The sequence below is a fragment of the Syngnathoides biaculeatus genome, chromosome 20 (genome assembly GCF_019802595.1).
Source record: "Syngnathoides biaculeatus isolate LvHL_M chromosome 20, ASM1980259v1, whole genome shotgun sequence".
Classification (NCBI taxonomy): Eukaryota; Metazoa; Chordata; class Actinopteri; order Syngnathiformes; family Syngnathidae; genus Syngnathoides; species Syngnathoides biaculeatus.
Genome location: NC_084659.1, coordinates 6,061,605 through 6,085,464, shown reverse-complemented (window position 1 = coordinate 6,085,464; position 23,860 = coordinate 6,061,605). Strand labels below are relative to the sequence as shown.

At 49.8% G+C, this 23,860-nt stretch overlaps 3 protein-coding genes and 1 long non-coding RNA gene across 4 annotated transcripts; 2 read left to right on the top strand and 2 right to left on the bottom strand.

Annotated features, from left to right (window-relative positions):
* Positions 1–43: 43 nt before the first annotated feature.
* On the bottom strand, positions 44–9,396 carry itih2 (inter-alpha-trypsin inhibitor heavy chain 2). Its single transcript, XM_061806241.1, has 19 exons — positions 8,989–9,396; positions 6,033–6,205; positions 5,855–5,959; positions 5,096–5,258; positions 4,919–5,026; positions 4,722–4,850; positions 4,534–4,650; positions 4,304–4,472; positions 4,102–4,227; positions 3,845–4,026; positions 3,406–3,591; positions 3,189–3,328; positions 2,859–3,061; positions 2,673–2,783; positions 1,901–2,014; positions 1,635–1,833; positions 1,401–1,573; positions 354–465; positions 44–269 (listed from the first exon to the last, which is right to left on the bottom strand). Exons 1-19 carry the CDS (start codon positions 9,394–9,396, stop codon positions 122–124), a joined length of 3,066 nt encoding a protein of 1,021 aa, XP_061662225.1. The 3' UTR covers positions 44–121.
* Positions 9,397–9,558: 162 nt separating this feature from the next.
* On the top strand, positions 9,559–17,852 carry itih5 (inter-alpha-trypsin inhibitor heavy chain 5). The gene is made up of 11 exons (XM_061806196.1): positions 9,559–9,676; positions 10,478–10,734; positions 10,905–11,074; positions 11,156–11,272; positions 12,346–12,517; positions 13,173–13,482; positions 14,732–15,339; positions 15,403–15,456; positions 15,866–15,982; positions 16,586–16,963; positions 17,343–17,852. The coding sequence occupies exons 2-11, from the start codon at positions 10,509–10,511 to the stop codon at positions 17,597–17,599; spliced, it is 2,409 nt and encodes an 802-aa protein (XP_061662180.1). The 5' UTR covers positions 9,559–9,676; positions 10,478–10,508; the 3' UTR covers positions 17,600–17,852.
* Positions 17,853–18,564: 712 nt separating this feature from the next.
* Positions 18,565–23,306, bottom strand: tmem110l (transmembrane protein 110, like). Its single transcript, XM_061806227.1, has 8 exons — positions 22,447–23,306; positions 21,040–21,088; positions 20,799–20,894; positions 20,597–20,718; positions 20,281–20,393; positions 20,121–20,204; positions 19,912–20,043; positions 18,565–19,581 (listed from the first exon to the last, which is right to left on the bottom strand). Exons 1-8 carry the CDS (start codon positions 22,634–22,636, stop codon positions 19,456–19,458), a joined length of 912 nt encoding a protein of 303 aa, XP_061662211.1. The 5' UTR covers positions 22,637–23,306; the 3' UTR covers positions 18,565–19,455.
* LOC133493197 (uncharacterized) lies at positions 20,044–20,903 on the top strand. The gene is made up of 4 exons (XR_009792887.1): positions 20,044–20,180; positions 20,251–20,346; positions 20,517–20,688; positions 20,763–20,903. It is a non-coding gene; the product is annotated as an uncharacterized LOC133493197 (long non-coding RNA).
* Positions 23,307–23,860: the final 554 nt, after the last annotated feature.

The following is a 23,860-nucleotide window of genomic DNA, read 5'->3' as shown; positions in this document are numbered from 1 at the left end:
TCAACTTCATTGTTGTGACTACAGAATTAAGGAACACGCAAATATGGAATATGAAAGGCCCCCCCCCCCCTCCCTTTTTTTTTTTTTTTTTTTTTTTTATTTTTGTTGGTTTTGTGGACTCTTATTCCAATTCGAGGAAGCTGTCGAGGTCGGGCACAATGTAGGCGCCGTAGTGGCCGTCGATGAATCCTTTGCCGCTGTTGTGCACGAACCAGCAGTTGATGTCGGTGCCGCGGCGCTTGTCCTGCCTGTAGTCCTTCTGCCAGCCCCTGGCGCGCACAGCCGGCAGACGGCGCCGTCAACAAAACCCAAACTTGTGGAGTTTATCGGGAGGGTTGCGGGTGAAACGCTACCTGGTGACTTGCAGTTTGTTGCCCTTCACCTCCATGGTGGCCTCCTTCTTTAGCGGGTCGGCGCCGTCGTGGATGTCGGAAATGATTACGTCGGGCTCTTGGGAGAACTGACCTGAGGGACCACACGCACACACACAAACCGTTTTGTATTCCCAATAAATTATATTTCTGTACATTTTTTTGTTATTAATAAATAGCAGTACCTCTACAAGGAAAGCTTTTGTGTTTTAATGTCTTCAAATAAGTCGCTCTTGAAGTCTTCTGTCTATTGAACGTCTTCAATTGGCTAACGGTGGTACCTTGACTTGTTTGTTCAGTCTTGAAATTAGTTAATTGAAATGTTATTAATCTGTTCTCGGACCCCCCCCCCCAACCCCAACCCCCCTAAAAACCTTTCCTCGCTTAACTCAATCGGCAGAGAAGCTGAAATCGGCCTGGATGATATGCTCTTTATGTAAAATCCCTCTTTTTCTTTCACAAAAATCTGGTTTCTTGGATTTTTCTCCCCCCTCCAATGAAAATAAAAAGCAAATATGAATTTGTTCAAACTTTCACCCCCAACTGGTCCCTGGGCAATCGCAAGACACACAAAAGCAAACAACCGTCTACGCTCACGTTCACCCGCAGGGGCAATTTAGAGTCTTCAATGAACCTACCATGGATGTCTTTGGGATGGAGGACAAAAAAAAATGACCCACTTAGGGACAGGAAGAACATGAAAACTCCACCCAGGCGAGACCAGGATTTGAACCCGAGACCCTCGGAACTGTGAGGCAACGCTCTAACCATTTTTCCCCATGCTTGAACCTTTTTTTTTTTATCTTTTAAGCACAAAACAATTGATGTGACCCAAAATGATGGATGAAAAATTAAAATGTTGGCTCACAACACAAAATCAAAATATCTCCCAGGCAATGGCTCATAATTGGGGCGCTCATGGGCGCCAACCCCAAGCCCAAGGTACCACCGTGTCTCTAATCTGTCACTTATATTGTAACTGCGGCAAAAGCTACATGATATTTCTTTCTGATGAAGACTCGAGAGTACCTATGAGACCGTGGACCAGCGGTGAATACTGGTTTTCATTGGGGAGGTAGAGACCCAGGAAGTCCACATTGACCGGGTGTTTCTTCCACACGCGGTGGAGGAGAACCATCACCTGGATCCTGTGGTTTATGGTGATGGAGACCTGCGAGTCCTTCACGATGGAGATCCTCACCCTGAAAGCAGAAAATATGACGACACGACCCGGCGCTATCCGGTCCGGCATCTTCTGCTTACCCGTCCTGCCTGATGTCCGCCGTGGCGCTCCAGGTGAAGGTGTGGTTGCTCTTGCCGTCGGTGAAAGCGATGCGGTCGGTGCTGACGGCGACGCTGATCCCATCGGGGTGGTAGTAGACGTTGATGACCCCAAAGTACGTGTTCTGATTTCCTTGCTGCACCTTCTTGTTGCCGATTAACTGTCCGTTCACCGTCACCCCTGCAGGGCCGAACGCGGGGTCGCACGTTGATAAGGGGAAGGTTGCTCGGTGACGCCGGTGTCGTACCTGTGCCTCTGTCGGTCACCAGGTTGAGGATGTGGCCAGGTCTGGAGTCGATGTTGAAGCAGACGTCCATGTTGCTCCGGGGCAGGTGAACGATGAAGTGAGGGTCGTTGTCCACTGGGTGACCAGAAGGTGTGCGTGAGTCTGCGATGTGCAACTTGTGGCGTGTTACAGTACTGCGGCGACACCCGAGCAGTGTGCTGTGAGAAACTACCAGATGAAGTAATCCAATTCCCCTCAATTGGAGTTGGAAACGTACTGTATCTGCCTTCACCTGATATCATTTTGCGCCAGAGTGCGCTTCTCGGAACGTAGACCCTGTTCCTGTCGCTCTGCTTTTATTCTCACTTTGGTGAGACAAAGCAAGGGGTCTTTGGTTTGGGGCTGCCAGTTGCCCTTCGGCAGATGATAACTGCCAGTTCACGCGTATTTATATGACCATGCCTCAGGAAGAATAGATCAGAAACGTCTTACGGGCAGAGATTAGGTTGAAGTCAAACCCTCTCGTCTGCTACGACGTATCATTTCAATGTCGTTCCTTAACACTCGAGCCACAAGCCTTATCGTTTGGAAAAGTTGTACTACTATTTCTCAAAGTAAAAAAAAAAAGTTAGACAGGGCCTTTGTCACTGTCTCCTGACCTCTTAGGCTACGCCAGAAAGAGCACAAAAACGGCATATCAAGGAAGAGGACAAGGTTCCCTCGAGAAAATAGGCAAATTCACAAGACATGAACTGCAGATGGACAAGGGAACGCGTTCGTGGATGTGCAGTACCTAAGTTGACCTGTTGTGGCAACGTCCACTCCTCGGGGCCTTTTTCCACCTGACTGGGCGGGGCTGGCGTGGTCATCTGGACCCACGGCGGAGGTTGATACACGACCTTCACTGGGGACAAAGTCCTCACTCCCCCTCCCAACGCGCTTCCTGCCCCCAGACGTTATTTACGTTCACTGGCAAAACAAAATGGCGGCAAGGGTTTGCGTCCGACACCTGAGCAGCAGCCTTGCTTGGGGTCCTTCGGGGAGTCGGCCAGCAGCCTCTCCTTGCTGTCCTCGCTCTCCACCAGAAGAGCAGTGAGCGGAGTAACGAACTGATGCTCCAAGGCCAAGGCCAGGATGCGCTGGGTGATCTTTTTCTTCTTGGCAGCGGTTGGCGCCAAAGACCTTACAAGTGGAACGGAATGGACAAGAAGGGACAGTGAAGGGCTTTGATCCACTCCGGAGGTGAGCCTCAATCATTTCATCCGTGTAGTGCTCCGTGGTCCAACTTGGTCTTGGTGTTGGGGTTCACCTCTCACTCATCATCTGTTTGATGGTAATGTAGGCCCACAACTGCCTGGCGAAGCCCGTGAAGGAGTGCTGCTGCTTTGCCAGCTCCGTGTCCAGCTTGGAAGTGTCCACCTCTGTCTCCAGGGTGATGTCCAGCAGGGCCTGCAGGGTGAGGAGAACCGGGAATGACCCCCGTTCTCTTATGCTTTTGGGTGTATGTGGATGTGTGTGTGTCTCACGCCTGATGCGGTGGTAAAACCGGTCAATGTGTCGCTGTCGGACGGCTTCACCTTGCCGGCCACCACCAGCTCAGAGCCACCAAAGTATTTGTCAAACTGGTTCTGGGTGACGTCGGACACGGAGTCCTCTGGAAACTGAACAGTGATCCTCCGCAGAAGAGGATTGGAAACCTGGCTGTAGAACGTCTGCAGGAAAAATCAGCAAAGTGTCGATTGAAGGGATCCAAACATTTCACCTTCTTTTATTTCACGCTGTTCTACCTGAAGACTCCTCCAAAAAATAAAACACAGTACCACTCAAGTCTCCGTTGATTGTTAATTAGGGCCGCGGGGCCCTAAGTGCAAGGATTTGTCGTCGTAAGTATTTGCTGAGTTCGCTTTTACGTCTACATCTTAAAAGCTCAACATTTGTAATGGTCTTTTCCGAATGGCGGCATACCCGTAGCTGCTCGGCGGCATCGTGGTTGGCGAAAATGCGCTGCGCGATGCCCCGGTTGTCCATGGCGATGCGCTCCAAGAAGTCGTAGTCCACGTCGAAGCCGATGCCCAATGAGAACAGCGAGAAGTCCTCCCTCATCACCTTCTTCACGTTTTTCTGGATGGTGCTTAGTTTGATCTCACCTGCCCAACCGTCCGTCATCCTTATTAACTAGATGGTCAAACGACAGGATTTGATTGCACCTTAAGGAAACTCACCCACTGTGGGGTCACCGTCCGACACCAGGATGATCATGGAGACCGACCGAGGGTCAATGAGGCCTTGATTGGATGCCCTCAACAGGATCTGCACCGCTTTCATCAACGCTTCATTGATGTTGGTGCCTGAGTTTCAAAAGCTAGTCATGATGAGCGACCGAAAATGTTCTCAGCTTCCAAATTCCGATTTATTTCATGCTACCTCCAACCGGTTTGATGTTCTGGATGTACTTCTTGGCGTCTGCGATCTGTATGGAGGATCCGGGGACCAGGTCTTCGCTCCAGCATCGCACATTGTGATTGAAGTCGATGATGCTGAACTGGTCCTCGAAGGTGAGGTCGTCCAAGATCGCTTGCATGGCCTCAACCGTCTGCAAGAGAAAATTGGAAGTCAGGCCTTCAGAATAACTTCAAACGTCAGCGACAGCTTACCTGCTTCATCTTGACCCCCCACATGGACCCGCTGACGTCGATGACAAACACAATGTTTTTGGGAAGCGGGGACATGTTGGATGGGGCGAAGAAGTGGACAAAGTGGCCGTCTGAGACCTAGCGAGAGTGATTGGTGTCAAGCGGCTACAGTTTGTCAGCGCGTGAGCAGCGGTTTAGCGCGTCGGTACCTGCAGCTCGCCGGCGTTGCTGTCCCGCTTCACGTCATATTTGACAGTCAAGGTTCCGTCGATAGCACTGTCGGTGCAATTATCACACTTCCTCTGCTGCTGCAGGTTTGGCTTGAAGACCACGTGGGCCTGAGGTGGTGGCGCGACATAAACCGATAGGTATGTTTCCACAATCTTTCGCGTGAAATAAGTCTTACCTTCTCCGGGGACTGCGTCACAGTGACCTGGTTGGAAAACTTCTCGCCCAAGTTGTTTGACGTTTCCAGCATGGAAATTCCCTTTGGCTCAAAGATGTAAACATCCACCTAAAAACAGACATCGGGGTGTTAAGAGGACGTTTTTGGTTTCGGCTCAGGTTCTAATGATGTCTGCACCTGGAACTGAGGCACCAGTCTTCCCGGCTGCAGGTGCAGCGAGTGCTCGTAGAATCCGAGCCTCCTCTGCATCATCTCCTGGTAGTGCAGCTCAAACTCGATGTTGCTTCCCGGAGGGACGTGTACCTCTGTCTTAAAAGTCTCCATTTCTTGAGAGTTGGCCCTGTAGTGCGGAAGCATTCCAGTATCCCTTAAGTTGTACTTCTGCCCCTTCGGACATACATTTTTTTCAGGGCTTGCAACAGTGTATTATCTTCATCTTCTGGTCTTACACTAGCAATATGCAAATCCTCCCTCACCAAATCCAAAAATCTCTATTATCTTTTCCTCTCTGAATCTTGACTGGTTGGCTCTGTGTGACCACTGTCCCTCCTCTGCTCATCTCCAAACCATCTCAATCTGGCCTCTCCAGCTATGGCCCCTCTCGCTTTGTCTCCAAACTTTACTTTATAAGCTACCCCTCTGATCAACTCCTTCCTGATCCTGTCCACCATTGTTACTCCCCAAGACGATGTCAGCATCTTCAACTCTGCCACCTCCAGGTGTCTCCTTGTCATTTCTGCTGTCTCCAAAACCAAACAACGCGGCTGCTCTCACCGCCGTTGTATCAACCTTTCCCTTCGCTTTAGTTGGTAGTTTCTTGTCATACTTTCTGTCACACGTTCCACCCTTATTGTAGTCCCTTTTCACTTCTCTTCCTTACTTTCCATACCTCTGATCAGTTTACCGTTTGAATCCGAGAAGGATCTGGCTGACTACCTGACGATGCCAGCGGCCTTCCCTTTAGCTCGGGCCTGGGCGTATAGATTCCTGGCCACTGTCTTCTCCTTCACTGAGCCTGTGAATGTGATGCCGTTGACGTTCCTGTGGCACAAAACCCAACGATTACAAACTCCGCGTGCCGGCGCCGCATTGCCGACATACTGTATGCTCTCACATGGTGAAGTTAGTGATGAAGGCTCGCTTAGGGATCTGCACGTTGAAGCCGATGGTCTGGGCCTTGGAGCCCGAGTTGACCACAGAGCTGCGAACGGCGGTGTGAGCGAACCGCGATGTGATTCGGCTCTCCACCTTGTAGCTCTTGACGGTGATGTCATCTCCGCGGATGGCCTTGGCAGGAAGGGTGGGATTTAGATGGCGGCTTTGAAAATGTTTCCGCTTTGAATGGATTGTGGGTGGGGGAGTCTAAATCCTGGTCGGACTAGTGTCAACGGTCAGCGTAATCCTTTGGTCACAGATTTCCTGATACCCCCCGGCTTTTATATTCACTTGAGTGACATATGAGACCGACATCAGAAAGCCTAAACTGAATTTCCTAGAACGTTCATGAGATTGGTGGAGAACCAAGTCAATAACCCGTCAGTCACGGGAATGTCCCCAAACAGCAATTTATTGATTTTGTGAGATAAGGCCGAACTCTGTCACAGTAGTGAGAACTTAGAACAACAAGTGGAGGGTCATACCTCAAAGTCTTCCTGCTCCTCGCTGGTCAATACCGCCCTCTAAAATGTACAAATTATTCATCAGGCACGATTTACATTGTTGTTGTTATTGTTGTTGAAGTCATGCAGTTAACGATGACATGTAAACATTCTGTATATCACAGATGTTTCTTGAGGATGGTTTCTGGTAAGAGCTTTGAGGTTTTCAAAGCTGTTTTGGGGCAAAAAGCACTTCAGTCGATACAGTAACACGGTTACCCAAACACCTTCATTGAGTCCAAAGAAGAATCTCACACCTTGCGTCTGTCGGCATTGTCGCGAAGATCTGACTGGTGAGAGACAGTCGACGTGTGGTTGTTTATGAAAAGATGTAAGGAAAATCGCAGCTACTTGTAAACGTGGACCTCTTTCGAGCTCACTCACCACTTCGTCCTCCCATTCTTCCTCCACGAAAAACTCAAAGCAGCGACTCTGTTGCAGAGCCAGGAGCCCAAAGAGGAGGAGGAGAACAAGCCTTCGCTTCATGTTCTTTGCGCGCTGATCGTCCCACTTGCGACCAGTTCTTCTCTGGCGGAGTACCCTTCGCAACTGGTTAAAATCCACATGAGCGACTGACTCCCGGATCAATATTTGCGACCGGGTGGGAAGCAAACTTTGAAGCTTGACCTGCACTTTGGGCATCAGCAGACATTGTACAAACCCAGTCCGTTTGCTTTTCAACGTGTCACGCTCGCGTTCTGATTGGCTCGGCTCGTCCAGTACGCGAGGGGTCGCTGATTGGAAATCTCGGTGTCCTCGGACAAACACGGAATCCTGAGTGGGCCCGCCAGTGCCTTGCCATTCGTCTATCAATTGTTGGGTGAATGTGAAGCTTTGTCAAGTTCTTTGGGCACTCTGATGATCTGCTCGATAAAGCGCCGTCTAATTGCGGTCCATTTACCATTCCAGACGTCGTCCCGAGTACCACATTTGTGGGGGTACATTGAGGCTTTTGCCATCACGCTCATCCGATCCCACATTTGACCTCTTTGGGTTGCCTGTCCCTACCATGTGGCCCACTAAAAAAGTAAGTAAGTAAGTAAGTAAGTTCCGTTGGCTTGTCCCGTTCGGGGTCGCCACAGCGAAACGTTCATACTTGTTTTGCACTTGAGGCGAATTGACTATGCATGCTGAACCATGCCTTGTTGGATGATTATTTTTGAGTAGAAAATCCAGATAATATTGAGCATAGAGTTTTGCACCACCGGTGGGATCTTTTTTAATTTGCTTTGGTACCATTCCAATTTCAACTGGACTAGGAATGATTCTTTTTATTGCCTCATCTAGCCCAAAAGCGCCGTTTCGGAAGTTCCAGTTATTCTACAAACCAAAACGTTTGTCGATGACCAGTTTTGTGTGCTGCTTGGGAAAAGAAATCATTTCTGTTTCTCAAAAGTACACAGGTTAGTTGTTTTACATTGAAGGAAAGCCTGTCTGCCATCTTGAGTTGTGTTTGCATTTCCGGGGAAAACGTGCAAACGCCACTCAGGCAGGGCCGGGGATTTGAAGCCCGGTCTTCAGAGCTGTTAGATGGGAATTTTTGGACTTATTTTCCTAACCTTAAGTGCGTCCTCTATTGACTTAATTGCTGCGATGTGATTCATGTCTACCAGATTACGGACACCATCCCAAACGAGGGGAATTTCGACGATAGGCGAAGGAGTAACAAGTGCCGCTCATTGATCTCCGTTGACCCCGTCCCTCTTTTTCTTCCTCCTCCTCCTCCTCCTGCAGTGGGGTGGGCACAAGCTGCAGGCGAAACTCTTCTCACAAGCTTTGCGACACCAACAAAGTGAGGAAGACCAAAACGATGCTGCCGGCGGCTTTGCTGCTTTTGTGCGGCGCCCTCTGCGCGCTTGGACAAGAAGACGACTTCCGACGAGGAGACTCTGTTGATGACGACTTCGATTTGGACGTCGTAAGTGTTTCGTAAAAGTTTGTTGTTGCTGTTGTTGTTTTCAACCGAATCAACTCACTTGTCTCTGCAGGCTCCCCGCAGAGTTCCGCGACAGGTGAAAAACGCACTCATGAAGGTACAGTCCATTTCAAATTAATTTTCAATGACAATCGCGTTAAATAATTGGTCTGTTAATAAATGTTGCCCTTGAGCACATCTTTCTCGCGCCTGTGCTAAAGAGTTTAGTTGGTCCAGATGCTTTTTTTTTTTTTTTTTTTTTGTATATGATCCCAAATACTGACCCACATTTTTTTGGACCCACTTTACATCAATTATTATTACACTTGTGCCTCATTTGGGCGTGACTCGCGCAGGAAAGTGCGCCAAGCGCGCAGATGTTTCTTCTGTTGTCAGCTCATGGGATTTGAATTCCTTTTCCGTCTGCTCACTTCTTGGATTTCATCAAAAAAAGACATACGGGAGAGTGCGTTTGGCTCTCTTGAACGTTTTTTTACCGTTTTGTTTGGCCCGCGCAGGAGGCGAGGCCTCACATCCAGGAGCTGTCGGTCAACACCACCGTCGTCTCCCGCTACGCCTTCACGACGGTGCGCTGCGTCTTGCTCAACCGGCACGCCACCGCCGGCGAGGGCGTCTTCCGCTTTCCCGTGCCGGCCGGCGCCTTCGTCTCCAACTTCACCATGTAAGAAGCAGGAACTGTCCGGGAAAAGCTTCGGATTGGGCTTTGTGTAATATTTCAGACGTATCGGGTCAAATTGGCACAGCGCCGAGAAAAGTGTCACCATGCTCGTTGTCATGTCTGACACAAAGAGCAAATTGTGCAAAAAGTAAAGAAACATCAGACACTTTTTTTGTGAGGAGTGCAAATGACTTTGCGATCGACGAATGCAGCTTGCAAGAAACATTTTGCTTTCCGGTCGCCATGGCGACGTTCAAGTGTTGACAAAGACCAAGGGAGCGTCTCACTCCCCTCGGCGTGCCGTAAACGTGGCAAGCGAGGGGAATTCTGGGCCTTTTGTGTGAGGGAAATCCAGTTTGAGCGGGGATCACTAATCCTTTAACTTTGACCTCCAAAACCAGGATCATCGCCGGGCAGGTCTACCGGAGCCGGGTCAGGCCGAAGTGGAGCCGGGGGGTCAAGCGACCAGAAGGCAAAGCGCCAGACAAAGAGTCGGGTGACGCAAGGTGAGGTGTGTGTGTGTGTGTGTGTGCGCAGCGGAGGTGTGTCTCGGTCCCGCTCTGATCTTCCTCTGGTGGCCTCTAATTGCACCTTTCGAAGTTCCTTCCTTTTCATGCTCGTCGCTCGCAAACAGAACAAACGCAACGGCCGCTCCGGATGTTTGCGAAAAGAAACAAACTATTGTGCGCGACCCGGACTGCGATCTGGAAGAAGTGAGAGAGAAGCGAGGAGAAGGATGAAGGGTGGGCGTGAAGCGGAAAGAATTGACATCAGCGATTCCACTTGCACGATGATGATGATGACATCACTTCCTGTTCTGTTAAAGTCGTGGCTTTGCCGCCTCGGTTCTGGAGGGCTCCTCGCCATTTGCGTCTGCGTCCCTTGACGACGTGCAGCAGAAAAGTGTAAACACAGCAACCACATAAAAGATGAGATAATTCATTCTGATACGACTTTATTTGACATCAAATAGTTGTGTTTTTGTATTTCATTACAAAACGCAAAAGCATTTGGAATTTATGCGCAAACAAAAAATAAAAGAGTGAATTAGAAGCAATTAAAGCCCGCAGGTTTGCCTGAGTGAAGCCTGTTTAGCTCCATGCTAACAACAATGCAAAACACCATCAACAAGGTAACAAATAGCATCTAGTCACGCGTCGACCGTCAAAGAGTCCTTTGACAAAATGTATTTAACGTTCAAGGTAAACGGCCCAACGTGTTTCTTAACAATCAGCCGCATTTTCAACTTTTTTATCTTTAGAGACAAATATTCGTGTGAACGTCCTCTGCCTTCGTTTCCACCCCAGCGGTTCCGCGTCGGAGGCGGAGCTATTCCGGATGGCGGCCGGCATCCCGGGAAGGAACCGCGCAGTCTTCCTGCTCACGTACGAGGAGCTGCTGCGGCGCCGGCTGGGCCGCTACGAGCACGTGACCGCCCTGCGGCCGCTGCAGCTGGTGAGCCGCCTCAGCGTGGACGTCACCGTCGCGGACCACTCGGCCATCACCGCCCTGGAGGTCCTCCCGCTCCGCCGAAGCAGCGGGCCCGACCCGGCCAGAGCGTCAGGTTTGTGTCACCGAGTGAAAGGTCCGCTCGCTCAATGCGAACCTGTCGTGGCAAACGCCATGGACGGGCTAACAGGAATCCGCAGACTGAACGGTGAACTGCGATATAGCGGGGGAACGCTGCACTTTCTATCCCTAACACGTACTTCCTGTCCTTCCCTCGTACTCCAGCCAAGACCCGGCCCCCCGTCGCCACGGCCATCCGGAGGGAGAGGAACGTCTGCAAGGTCACCTTCAGCCCCAACATCGTCCAGCAGGCCAAGATCGCCACCGATGGCATCCTGGGAGATTTTGTGATCCGCTACGACGTCCAGAGGCACATGGGTGTCGGTGACGTGCAGGTAAGACTTTTTTGGGTTTTTTTGGTTTCAATTTTTCATCTCCACATGCGAATGGACTTATTTTCGCCGTCTCTCTGGCAGGTTCAAAATGGGCATTTTCTCCACTACTTCGCACCCAAAGACTTGCCGGCGGTGCCCAAGAACGTCGTGTTTGTCATCGACACCAGCGCCTCCATGCTGGGCACCAAGATGAGACAGGTGGCGCTCTTCTTACACGCTTGGCAATTTCGCTAACATCTTTTCCGAATGCGAGAACAAGCCGTATCAATACTTGTAACAATTTATAAATACCGTATATCTTCAATGTCATGTGTTTTAAATACACGTTTAGCATGTGTTTATTGAGTTGAATAAATAATAGGTTCAGTTATTTTCAATTTAAATATGAAAAGTTCAGTTTAAAAATAATTAAAAAAAAACCATTTACGTCAGTATTTGGAGAGAAAAATGAATTAATACAGAAAATGTTACGTGACTTAAAATTGTTTTTCCCAATTTGAGTAATTGATCGACTTTCAACGACATCACGACTCAGTCACGGTTGCGATGCGGAGCGCGAGATCGGGCTGGGAGGCGAGAAGGTCAGCATCCATCGAGTCATGGAACTTTCGAGACAACCGGTACCCTCGACCCCCACCCGTGACCCCCGCCCCCGCCCCCGGCCTTCGCCGCGGAACAACGGCCGTGGTTTGATGCGCTTGCACAAAGGCGGGCTTCACGGCGGCTCAAGCATCTGCTTCCGACCGCGTAGAGCGTACGCAACCCATAAAGACGCCGGCGCCAAATCATACAAGGCGCCCACACATGCCCATAAAGTTCGCACAATATTCAGGGCAAAGAGCCATAAAATACTCATATTTCCTTATCGCTTCTTCCACATAATGCCGTGGAAATCTATGGAAGGTTTTTCACTCTAGGTTGTACTGCAGCCATTTGCAAAAATCATCTTCGTTTATTAACGTGCACGTAGTACTCCATAGTGGCAGGGGGGGAAAAAAAAAGATTTGTTGGCATTTTTGCAGTTTTCAGAAAACTGATGAACTATCACATCCCGTGACCCTTGTGAGGATAAGCGGCTCAGAAATGGACGGATGGATTTTACCAAATGGCTGCAATATAAGAAAGCGTGAAAAATTGAAGGGGGTCTTAATACTTTGTGTACCAATTATATATCCCAAAAAAGTACATCATTTTACAATGAGATTTTTTTTTTTTTTTTTTTGCAACTATTACTCCAAGTTTGGCACAAGTGCAACTTTTTCTCCTGGCAGACGAAAGACGCCCTGTTCACCATCCTGCGGGACCTGCGAGCCGTCGATCACTTCAACTTCGTCAGCTTCTCCAACAAGATCAAAGTGTGGCGTCCGAGCGGCCTGGTGCCCGTCACGCCGATCGCCGTCCGGGACGCCAAGAAATTCATCTACACGCTCGTGCCCACCGGAGGTGAGAAGACCACCCACCCGCACGTGTTTTTTTTGTAGATTTGTTTGGGACAGTTCAGTTCTATTTCACCTGAAAGCGCAATTGTTTTCTTCTTTTAAATTTTCTATTTAGGTGTGCCTTTTTGATGTGCAATACATTTTTATTGAATTAATATCTTTTTCTTTATCTCCAAAGTATGCAGTTTAGTATAACTTTTGCTGAGTGTACAAAGTTTGAGAACCGCTGCCTTAAATATTATACAGTTCAACCTTCTTTTTATGTAAAATCTGCAAGAAAGTGTATTTGCCTGTACATGCCACAAGAGGGTAGCAAAGGACTGCTTTTGTCTAAATGAAGCTCCTCTACTCACAACAAATTGATTCCTCGGCACCAACATCCCGGCAGACCACGCCGAAGCAATACTAAAAGTGCGTTATAGAAAACAAGTTTTAAAAAAAAAATGTAAACTTGCAAATACAAAATTTCCACAAAGCAGGACTTGAGTGTACAGCACACAGCACTAAACAGTATTTCCGACGCACCCTGGCACTTATTTTTCTTCACGTGTCTTTACAGTGTGTGTTTTAACAAGTTTAAATGTGTCCAAAGCATCCGCAGTCAGATTTCGAACTAATATCGTCTGTTTCCGGAACGTTCCCTCGTGACCTCCCCACAGGCACCAACATCGACGGCGCCATCCAGAGCGGCTCGGCCCTGCTCCGTGACCACCTGTCGGGCGCCGGCGAGGGCGCCCACGGCGTCTCGCTTATCGTCTTCCTGACGGACGGACGGCCCACGGTCGGGGAGTCGCGGTCGGCGGCCATCCTGGGAAACGCCCGCTCGGCCGCGCTGGACAAGTTCTGCGTCTTCACCGTCGGCATCGGCGACGACGTGGACTACAAGCTCTTGGAGCGCATGTCTCTGGAGAACTGCGGCGTGACGAGGCGCATCCGCGAGGAAGCCGACGCCGGCGCCGTGCTCAAAGGGTAACAAGCCACAACTTCAGCGTTCTGATGAGCTTCATGGCGCACGTGCTCAATGGCCACGTTTGAATCCCCCTCCCCGCTTCCCGTCATTCATCACCGGAGGTCGGGACAAAGCTCACCAATGTGTCAGCGCCTTTAATCGGCCCGAAAGCCTCCGAGCCGTCCTCTCCCCTTTCTTTCCTTTTCCTGCCCTTTTATTCCCGACCGTCCGCTCTCGCGGCGGCCGGCGCGCGAGCTGTTTGCACAGCGGCGCGAGGAATGCGCGCGCGTTGCGTAAACGGCGTCTGAGCATACTTGGAGATAATAGGCCTCGCGCGTCTTGAGCAAACACGGGTTTGGGTTTGACGGCGTCGTGACAGGGACAGGGTGGAGGACTCCGGATGGTCTTGTATGGAGGTCTCGAATGGGGCGACAGCACCTTGAGAGCTTAGACAAGCGGATTTGCGAGGCAGAAGAAAACAAGGATGCGGTCGCTTCCTGTACAAGAACCAGACGCTGGCAAGTTTGCGGTCAAATGGGCTCTGGTTCTCTGCAGGTAACGGAACCTCACTGAATAGTTGCCACTCATACAGCTAATTAATCACCAAATTCCACATCCTCACAAGTAACTGGTGAAATTGTAAGCCATGACTAAATTCACAAATCACAGTCTTGGTCATAACAAAATTGACAGGAACAAGTGGAAGTGAAGAGCAATGTTAAGCTTGATCGTCTTTGCTGACTATCTTGCCACGACTGTCAGTGCGAGGAACAGTGCCAACGGTGAACCCAGGAAACGCACCGGCTTTTGTCCACAGGAATTGTCACGGTCCTGCCGGTCCCGACTCGGCGGTGCAGGTCCCCTGCGCACCTGCGCCTCATTGGGGATAATTAGCCCGAGCGTATATAGGACCCGGCGGACGTTCTGGCTTTGCCAGATCGTTGCCGTCCATCCCTCTTTCCCGCACTTCCTTGTTCCTGATCCTGAATCCCGGTGTCCTGACCTCTGTCTTTCTTCCGACCAACCCGCTAAGCTTGACGTTCTTGACACTGCTGCTGCTCTCTGACTGACCCTCCGGCTTACGACCTTGGAACCTGCCTTGAACTGTCTCCCTGCCTCTCGAGTCGTGCGTTTGGGTCCACACTCGAGTTGTGGTTGTGACAGGAATGAATGCACCTGCCGACCCCAAGTGGGAAACAAAAGTACTCTCTTCACGAGGACATAAATGGTCTCTTTCATTCTCAGTCACTCTCGTTGTCCCACGTTCAGGTTCTACGAGGAGATCGGCACCCCGCTGCTCTCCGACATCAGGATCAACTACACGGGCGACTCTGTGGACCACGCGACGCAGCACGTCTTCGCCAACTACTTCAACGGCTCCGAGATGGTCGTCGCCGGCAAGCTGAGCGACTCGAGCGCCGATTCGCTCCACGTTGAGGTCACGGCCAGCAGCAACGACAAGACGGTCGTCCTGGAGACGGACGTGTCCCTACGGCGTCTGGAGTCGGAGTCGGAACGGCACCTGAAGGCGGCCGGCGCGGGAAGTCCCGCTTTCGCCCGGCTGGCGGCGAACTTCGCGGAACGTGCGTGGGGATTCCTGACGCTCAAGGAGGAGCTTCGGTCGCGTCTGCGCAGCAGAACCAGCGGGGAGAGGCAGGAGCACGTCCGGCGGGCCACCAACCTCTCGCTGGCGTACCATTTCCTCACCCCGCTGACCAGCATGCTGGTGGACGAGCCCGAGGTCGCGGCGCCGGGGCTCTCCGTCCCCGAGCTCGCGTCGTCGTCGGCGGCCAACGAGCTGCCGGACGACCGAGACGACGGAGCGTTACGCAGGGAAGTCGACAGGCCGAGTTTAAGTCTCGGCGACAATGCGAGAGGTAAGAATGAGTCGTCAAATTGTTCTGCGAATGAATTCATTCCGCCCGTCCTCTTCTTCGCAGGTCCGGTTGAGAGGAGACCCGCCAGGAAGTCCGTCACCATCTCCAAAACATCAGGTGACGCCACGTTGTCAAAACTGAGGCTCCATCGGGGGGGGGGGGTTTCAAGTGTGCACATCGGCTTTGTACGCGCAGCCTGTAATTTGCATGCTGAGTTAATTTGTGAGCGTGAAGGCACTCGGTTGGAAAGCTGTTTTGTACAAGCAAAAAAGCAAGAAGACTCGCGGACCTGTCATTACACTTGCTCTGTCATCTTGAAGAATCCTCACAAGTTTGCGGAGATGTCACGTGGCAATAAAGCCGCACGATGATGGTCAATAATCATCAAAGTCATTTGGGTAGAATGACATCATCATGCCTGGGGAATTATTTACTCGTCAACATTTTGGCGACCACGGTGTACCGTAAATCCCTTTTCCTGCGTGTAAAACCTAATTAAAGCTGTCCTTTCCCGTCACGTGTCCAGCGGACGGCGACCCTCACTTTGTGGTGGACTTCCCCCTCAGCAAGACGGCCGTCTGCTTCAACGTCAACGGCGAGCCCGGTCACGTCCTCCGCCTGGTTTCCGATCACAAGTTCTCCGGTAGGACGGAAACCGCCGATTCCCGACCGACCTTGCCGGAGCACATTTTGTCTCGTAAAAGTTACAAAAATTCAAAAATTCCACTGACATATGAAGGAACAATTAAATGCTGTACTACTACATGGCAGGAAGTACATTAACCTGTTGCCATGGTGACATATAATGCGTGCACAAATCATTAATAAACTCATTCCTGCACAGTCTGGTAAGCAAATGGAGCGCACCATCTCTTATTGTTAGTATTAATATTACACTTCAGTTGTAGGCTGAAGTTTTCATCAGTATTTTTCTCATTATTATCATCTCCTGTACCATAATGCACACTGTGAAAATCAACGCAGTGCTTAAAAATAGCAAAATCCCCCTCCCCCTCCCCCACCGCCCAAAAAAGTCATTAAATTATGGTTCAATGCACAAAAAAAAATTAACTTTATAAAAAGATTGTTAAAAGTCAAATTACAACTGAATTGTACTCAAGCCGGTATTATTTTGCTCACCACCAGAGGGAGCCTGCGTACATTACTGAGAAATGTCGACATTATGATCATGTTGTTAAAAGTTTGCCCCAATTCCGTTTTATGCACTTTGTGAATGTTTGTTCAGGCGTGACGGTGAACGGCAAACTCATCGGCGCGCCGCCCCCGCCGGGCAGCCGCAAGCACCAGCGCACGTACTTTAGCAGCATCACCGTGGTGGTGGACCGCCCCCGCCGCGCCTACATCGAGGTGACGCCCACCAAGGTCATCCTGGACGGGCCGGACCGGCTGGTGCTGCCGTGCCACTCCACCGCCTCGGTGGAGAGCGGCGGCCTGTCGGTGGCGATCGTCGGCGGGGCCAACGTGACGGTGGGCGTCGGCGCCAACGTCACCTTCGTCGTCCTGCTGCATCGCTACAAGAACCCGGCGCCGTACCAGAGAGACCACCTGGGTTTCTACATCCAAGACAGCGAGGGGCTCTCGCTGAGCTGCCACGGCCTTCTGGGTAAGTGGCAACTATTCGTCTTTCCGTCTCTTGGGCCATTTGCGCATTTATGACAGTCTGCTCGGTGGATCCGCATTTGTGCTGTTGCGGAATGCCACAAGATGGTGCCAAAGCCCTGTCTAATGGGAAAAGTTGGCGTCCATCAGATTCTAACCTGACGTGACGCTGCCTTTAGATACAAGTGACGAGATGCAAGACAGAGTTGGGACTACTTTTTTAAACCTGCCTGAGTTGGGTTTAAATGACTGTATTGTACTGCCACCCGGTGGCCGTTGTGGGCACCCCAGCAGGAGCAGCACAATGAATTGAATGGAAGCCTTCAACCCATAATGTGCCAAAAAAAAAAAAAATGTCAAAGCTGTCCTTCACCTCCTCACAGGCCAGTTCGTGCATGAGGAGGTGGGCGTGGTGCAAGGAGATCCCGGTGAGGATCCCCCGTCGGCGCTCCTCAAGGTGAGGGGCCGCTCGGTGCCGGCGGTCCGCAAGAGCCGGCGCGTCTACGGCGGCGCCCGGACCGTCGACTGCTGGTTCGCGAGGAACAACGGCGCCAAACTCCTCGACGGGCGCTACGAGGACTACGTGGCGGCGCACATGTTTGACACGGGTGAGGGGCGGCGCCGGAGCAACGCAGCGTGAGGGGACCCCCCCCCCCATTCCCATCAGACCTTCTCAGTCAAGGTACTCTTTACTTTTGGAAACACATCTTTGGATACCCCAGCAGAAGAGCGCCTAAATGCACTCCACGGATTTTGGCATCCTTTCGCATTTTGGGAAAAACTGCGTCCACTGATTCGAAGCAAACGTTTCCAAGCATCTGCCCTTCTTAAATATTGCTATCGGACATTTTTATACTGTAATCGTTTTACTGCTATTTGTTACCTTGTGTCAATAAAATGTTTTAGAGTGGTCGGCGGTTCCCAACTGTTGTCGCCTTGGGAGGCACATTTTCATATTCTTGCAAAGTCACGTCCCACTTTTAGCCCAATAAAGAAAATCAACTTTTTTTTTTTTTTAAAGGATAGCCCCTCAAAATTCATTTTCTCATTTTTGAGGGCATCCTTTCAATCAATCTAAAACAATAACAGCCTCAACGTGTGTACAGTAAGTCATATTTTTGAACGTTTGTTTTCACAGCACCTTATTAATCAGAAATACTTGGAAACAAAGTGTGCTCTTCTTTAAAAAAAACAATTTCTATCATAATTACTGTACATATTTTGATTAAAAAAAAAACATTTAGGACATTCATATGAAATTAAAAAAAAAAAAAATTCAAACCAACCCTTTAGGAACATCGTCTGTTGAAAAGCAACGGCCCCCCTTTTAATTTCCCCCCCACCCACCGGTCTGTTTTTGAGTCTTGCGTGTCCTCCTGGCGCCTGGTTGTCGTGGAAACCGGTCCAGCAAACTAACCCCTCGGTCGGGGCGGGGGGCCCCGATGACGAGATGCACGCACTTGGAATCAGACGGGAGGTCAGGGAGCCGCCGGTCCCGCCCGGGCTGAGGAGCTCCATTTACGCCTGAAGGAATTCGCCGACGCGCAGTTGTGCTCATGCGTACGTCGACTTTTTTTTTTTTTTTTTTTTTTTAATTTTTGGCCACAGATCAACAAAATATATTCTGTAAGGAGCACCGTGGTGACCACTCCCAGAGATCAGATAGCATAGAAAAAAAAAAAGAAGACAATAAAATGACATATTTGCTCCAACTGAACAACAGTGATTACAAAGATGTGTACAGTTCAAGTTTTAAAGGTTCATAACTGTCATATAAAAAGCCAACTTCACATAACGTGAATAACTACAAGATACAATAAATATCAAGTCATAAGTCAAATTTGGAATGTTAGCTTAGCTTAGTGTGCATTTAAAGCAAGCCGAGCTACTGTTGAGTGGCTCGCAGACGAATGGGTTTTTGTACTTGTGTGAAGCTAAGCTAACATTCGCTTTGACGAAATACATATTTGCCAAAAACTGGACTTTTCCGGAAACATGACTTTGGTGGAAGCATGTTTCTGCCATTTAAAAAAAAAAAAAAAAAACAATACATCTTTTGTTCATTAAAAAAAAGAAAAAAAACTGAAGTAAAAAAAATCAGATACTAATGAACATCACGAAATGTGGGAAAGTATTCCGATTTCGACAAAAACATAATTTCACACAGCTGACGTGAAACAAGTCCACACGCGTACTTTTACTCTTGGAAAGGAAAAAAAAAAACGTTTGGTCTTTTCTCTGAAGTTGTTCGGAAGTCGCTTGCCAGAACGATGGCCCCCTTCCATCAAAAGGTGGATTCAAAGCAGCGCTTGCTCCCCCCCCCCCTCAAAAAAAAAAAAAAAAATTCCCCGGCCTGGGAGGGGGCGGAAGAAGAAATCCTTTTTTTTTTTTCCCAAGTGCAGATGCCTTCAAGTGCGCTTTTCCCTTCATCACGTTTGTCCCGCACAAATTAGGCGAACGCCCGCGGCGACCGATCTCTCTCGACGCTTGGCGGCCTCAAACCATCACCCAGCTGGGCCGGACTTGCGCTCCCGAGTACTGCACGGGAGGCAGGACGCCGTCGCCCGGTTCTTCTTCACCTTGGGACGCCTCGTCCGTGTCCGTCTCCGCCCTCAGCAGAACCTGGCGGACGCGCGCGGGTGGTGAAAGGCAACGCTTTCATTTCGATGCACTTTTGATTGCATTTCAATGTCATTTTCATCACATTAAATTGATTTTAATTCATAGTTCATTTGCATTGAATTTGGGATCTCGTTCCCGACTTATTACACTGAGGAAATTCATGTTTGGACAGGAAATGAGAGGTAAAAGAAAATCACACCGAACAATGTCAACGCGGGACTAATTGTGGCGGGTTCGACGCAACCCCAGTTTGGGAGTCGGTGCCCCTTCCAAGCCCGCCCGTGTCCTCCTTTTAGCCAATTAAAACGGCGAGACGCTAACACTTCTCACCTGCGACTCGTCATCGACCGTCCAGGGCGACGCGTCGGCCTTCTCGGGCGTGACTTCGCACGAGTCGTCCAGGCTCTTCGTGTTCTTCAGCTTCCTCATGGTCAGGCTGTCCACCACCCAGAACATGACCGACTGGAACCGAAGCGCGCAAAATGCGTCACCCGAGAGGCGGCGGCCGCGCCGATCGGCGTCGCGGCGGGCGGCCTTACGTTGACGACGAACGGCACGATGAGCATGACCAGCACCAGCTCCAGTTGAGGGTTTGAAATGTAGCCCAGCAGAACTTCTTGGAGCTGGAAAGGCGAGCCGACGCATTCGGTGAATAATAATTGCCAACAGTGTTTCAGATCAGTCGGGACGCGCGCATACTTTGGACCAGCCCGGCACGAGCAGCACCAGGCTGATGACGCCTTTCTCCAGAACCATGATGAGCAGGTACGTGCCGCACTGACCCAGCCACGCCGCCGCCTGCGGGGGGTCGCCTACGACACCAGAACAACTTTTTTATTAAACTGACGGACCAATTGAAAAGTATGCCTTGAGAATAGAATAAGAATTAAAAAAAAAAAAAAACAACGATGAAAATGCTGCTCCCTGCGCAACAGTGACCTCCAGTGGCCACGACGACAACTGCGCCCTCCAGTTGGTGTTTTTCCCCTTCCGGCGGGTCTCCGGCAGAACTCACCGTACTCGCCAAACGTGAGCGGCGTCCACTGCTTGTACTCCACCACCCGCGACACCACTTTGACGGCCAGCCAGATGACCAGCATGCCCACCGTAGCGTCCAGCAGGAAATTCATCAGGTACCTGGAGAGCCGCAATACAACATAACAAATGGCAATTTCTTGAAGGGACGCAGACCAAAAAAATGGCGGCGTGCGACTGACAGCGAGCAAGGGTCCTCTTTGGTGAGCGTGGACAGAAAGATGTTGGCGAAGTGGATGAAGAGAGCGCCGATGGCCTGCTTGGAAGTGTCGAAAAACCTGCAAAACATCCCGCAGGCAAATTTTGTCCGGCTTTCCCTTCATTTGCCATTTGCACGCCTTCCGCGTTACGTTTTCAAACGATTCCCGCTAAATGTTGACAGCGTTACTTTGCTGGAATGTCAAGAAAATGAACATTTCGTACCACATCCTCCAAGGTCGACGGATCCCTGCCGGTTCCCGGAAGCGTTTCACTGCAAAACAAGCAAATAGGTGCGTTTTTAGATCGGGGGGAACCTCTTCTAACAATAACGCAGAAATGTTGGAGGCTCACAAGACTCGAGTCGTCTTTTTGCACGATGGCGTCGCAACACAGCGGCACCTCGGCTTACGAGCCGTCCCTCGGCAGATTTATTTATGTATTTTGCTTTGACTTGTGAGGTCAAAACTTGAAGGCGAGAGAGCAAAGATGGCAAATCTATCTCAAGAACAAGCAACATTTTGGCAAATAATCAACGGCTTCTCTGAAAAGTGGCTTCGAGCTGTTGAGCGCCACTCCCGGGTGACGTTTACGGTCAAACCAAATATGAAACAAAGACATATGTTGTGTATTTCAAACACCCACATCGCTTATTCGAAGGACTCTTGCCGATCTGGACGACTACACTTAACGCGACCCGAGTGTAAATATTGCAATAAATTGAGGGAGCTAATAAGTAACCGAGCGAAGGCCGATTGATCTCTGGGGTCCGTGCGCCAAAGTTCCGCTTGATGAAATCACCGCCAGTGCGCTGACCTTTACGTGTTGACGAGAATATCACGCGCGGCAATTGCGCCGCGCCGAAGGAGTTCACCGCTTCGCTTCGGCAAACCGAGGCCTTTCTTTACTCGAGGTTCCAAAAATGGGTTCTGAAGGCAAGCGAGGAGCAAAACAGCAGCGCGATTCCCAGAGTCAGCTGCTGCGGCGTCACCAGTTCGCCGTCAGCCAAGCGGCCATTGTGCCCGCTTGATAAAGCCGCCGCCGCCGCCGCCGCCTCGAGGAGAAGCCTGGAAAAGAGCTTTGCGGCGTCGCAACCTCCGGCCGGAGGTGATGAAAAAGAAACAGGAAGTCACGGTCACGATCAAATAAACATCTCGGCTTTTGGTCGCGCGGCAAAACAACCTGGAAAATCACTGTGGCGATGTGTGCTTTGATACACCTTTGGATTGGATATTAAATGTTGCATTTGGCCGGATATATTCGGCTGTCAAGTTAAAACAGCTCAGCCATTTGCACAAAATATGTACTTGTGCTGGGAAAAAGATTAGGGCTCGCAGACACAACACGCGTTGGTGCAAAGTCCAACAAAAGGCTTTGATTTGCCCTCGGAACACGCCGAATGTGACTCGGGCTCACTTAGATTTGGCCCAATAATCGACACTGCGGTGTAGCCCCACAGGGCGAGTGCAAAAGACGAGTAGTTTGAATTAAATTGGCGGATTTTTCAACCGGGTTTGGTGGACAGTCTGAAGAAAAACCAAACGTAAACAAGACGCCACGTGTGCAAGCGCTTGAACGAGATTCGCTGCGCGTCGGGGATGACCCATCAAAGTGTATTTTGCTGACACTCACACATGAGCGTGCTGAAGGCGACGAAGGCCAAAAGTCCCTGGATGAGAACCCCGAAGCGGTCCGTCAGGGCGCCGTCGTCGCATCCGTGCGGGGTGGCCTTGTCGATGTCGCTCATGTTGCTCACCTGCAGCTCTCCCGCGTCGGACAATCTCCTCACCGGCATCGGACCGCCGAATCCGTACATGTCCATGACGACGACGACGACGACGACGATGAGCTGGCAGACAAAAGGTTCTGCTTGAGTCGTCACGAGTTTGGCATTTGCGATGAAGGCGGTCCAGCGTAATTCGATTTTTAAATTCAACGCTCAAGGGGTCAAAGAAGGTTCTGATAAATTAACTTGAGGAAAAAATACAAATCGATCTCACCCCCCCCCCCCACATCCATCTTTCCGTTGAAGAAAAACAATACGTCAGTTTGCACGATGCGAATTAAAGCTTCCGGTTTGCGTGTGTCAAAATAAGAGGCGGGGATCCACTCGGCGGACTACATAAATCACATCAGCCTTCCGAAGATGCTGCATTAACACTTGTAATCAATATTTTTGGACAATAAAGCAAGATTAATCCTCATTTAATATATACAATGTTTATTAATTGATTTTTTTTCTTTTACTTTTTTTCAGGAAAATCCGTTCAACTACCGGTTGTAATCAGATTTTGGCACTGGTCTTCGTGTAAATTCCTTATCTTTAAATTACAACTAAAATGTGTAAATAATGATGGCCCGTGATATCTTGGTGATACGATTAATGACTTTTAAAAATTTCCTGATTGTAAACGCAGTTTGGAACTGTTTCATGTTAGATTATAATTTCAAATAAATCTCGCTCCCGTTTTAACGCGCTTATCCACCGAGAAGAAGAAAGTTAACATTTAAAACCGAAAAGGCCCCATTTGGGTGCAAAGTAGGCACTTTAATCCGCTGTTCGGCGCAAAGGGAAAGCCCCTTCAAGAACAGATTAGCGACGGAATACGCATGCGCCGACCATCTGTTCAACCGGCAGGTTTTGCACGCGCACTCGTCCGTTTTGTTTTTGGTGGAAGGGAACCTTCATCGTCAACAAACTTAACAGACAAATGCATTTACTTGAAAAGGAAATACTTTTGTAACATGTGGGAGACGAAGATACGAAATTCACTCGTTGGAGTGTTTATGGTTTAACTGAAGAAACGCCACATGATATCCGAATATTGATTGGAATGATTTAATGGCGAAAAATAATTTGTTTGTCTTCTCATACATTTTAAAGTCAACCTCCTTATGGATGATGTCGCGGTTTTGTGTGACAGTCACGGGTTCCTGAAGGGGGTTTCCTGCCGCGAACCACGAAACAAAAATAACATTATTTAGATTTTTTTTTTTTTTAGTTTATCATCATCATCATCGCATTTGGTGGTGCTAAAAAAATTGG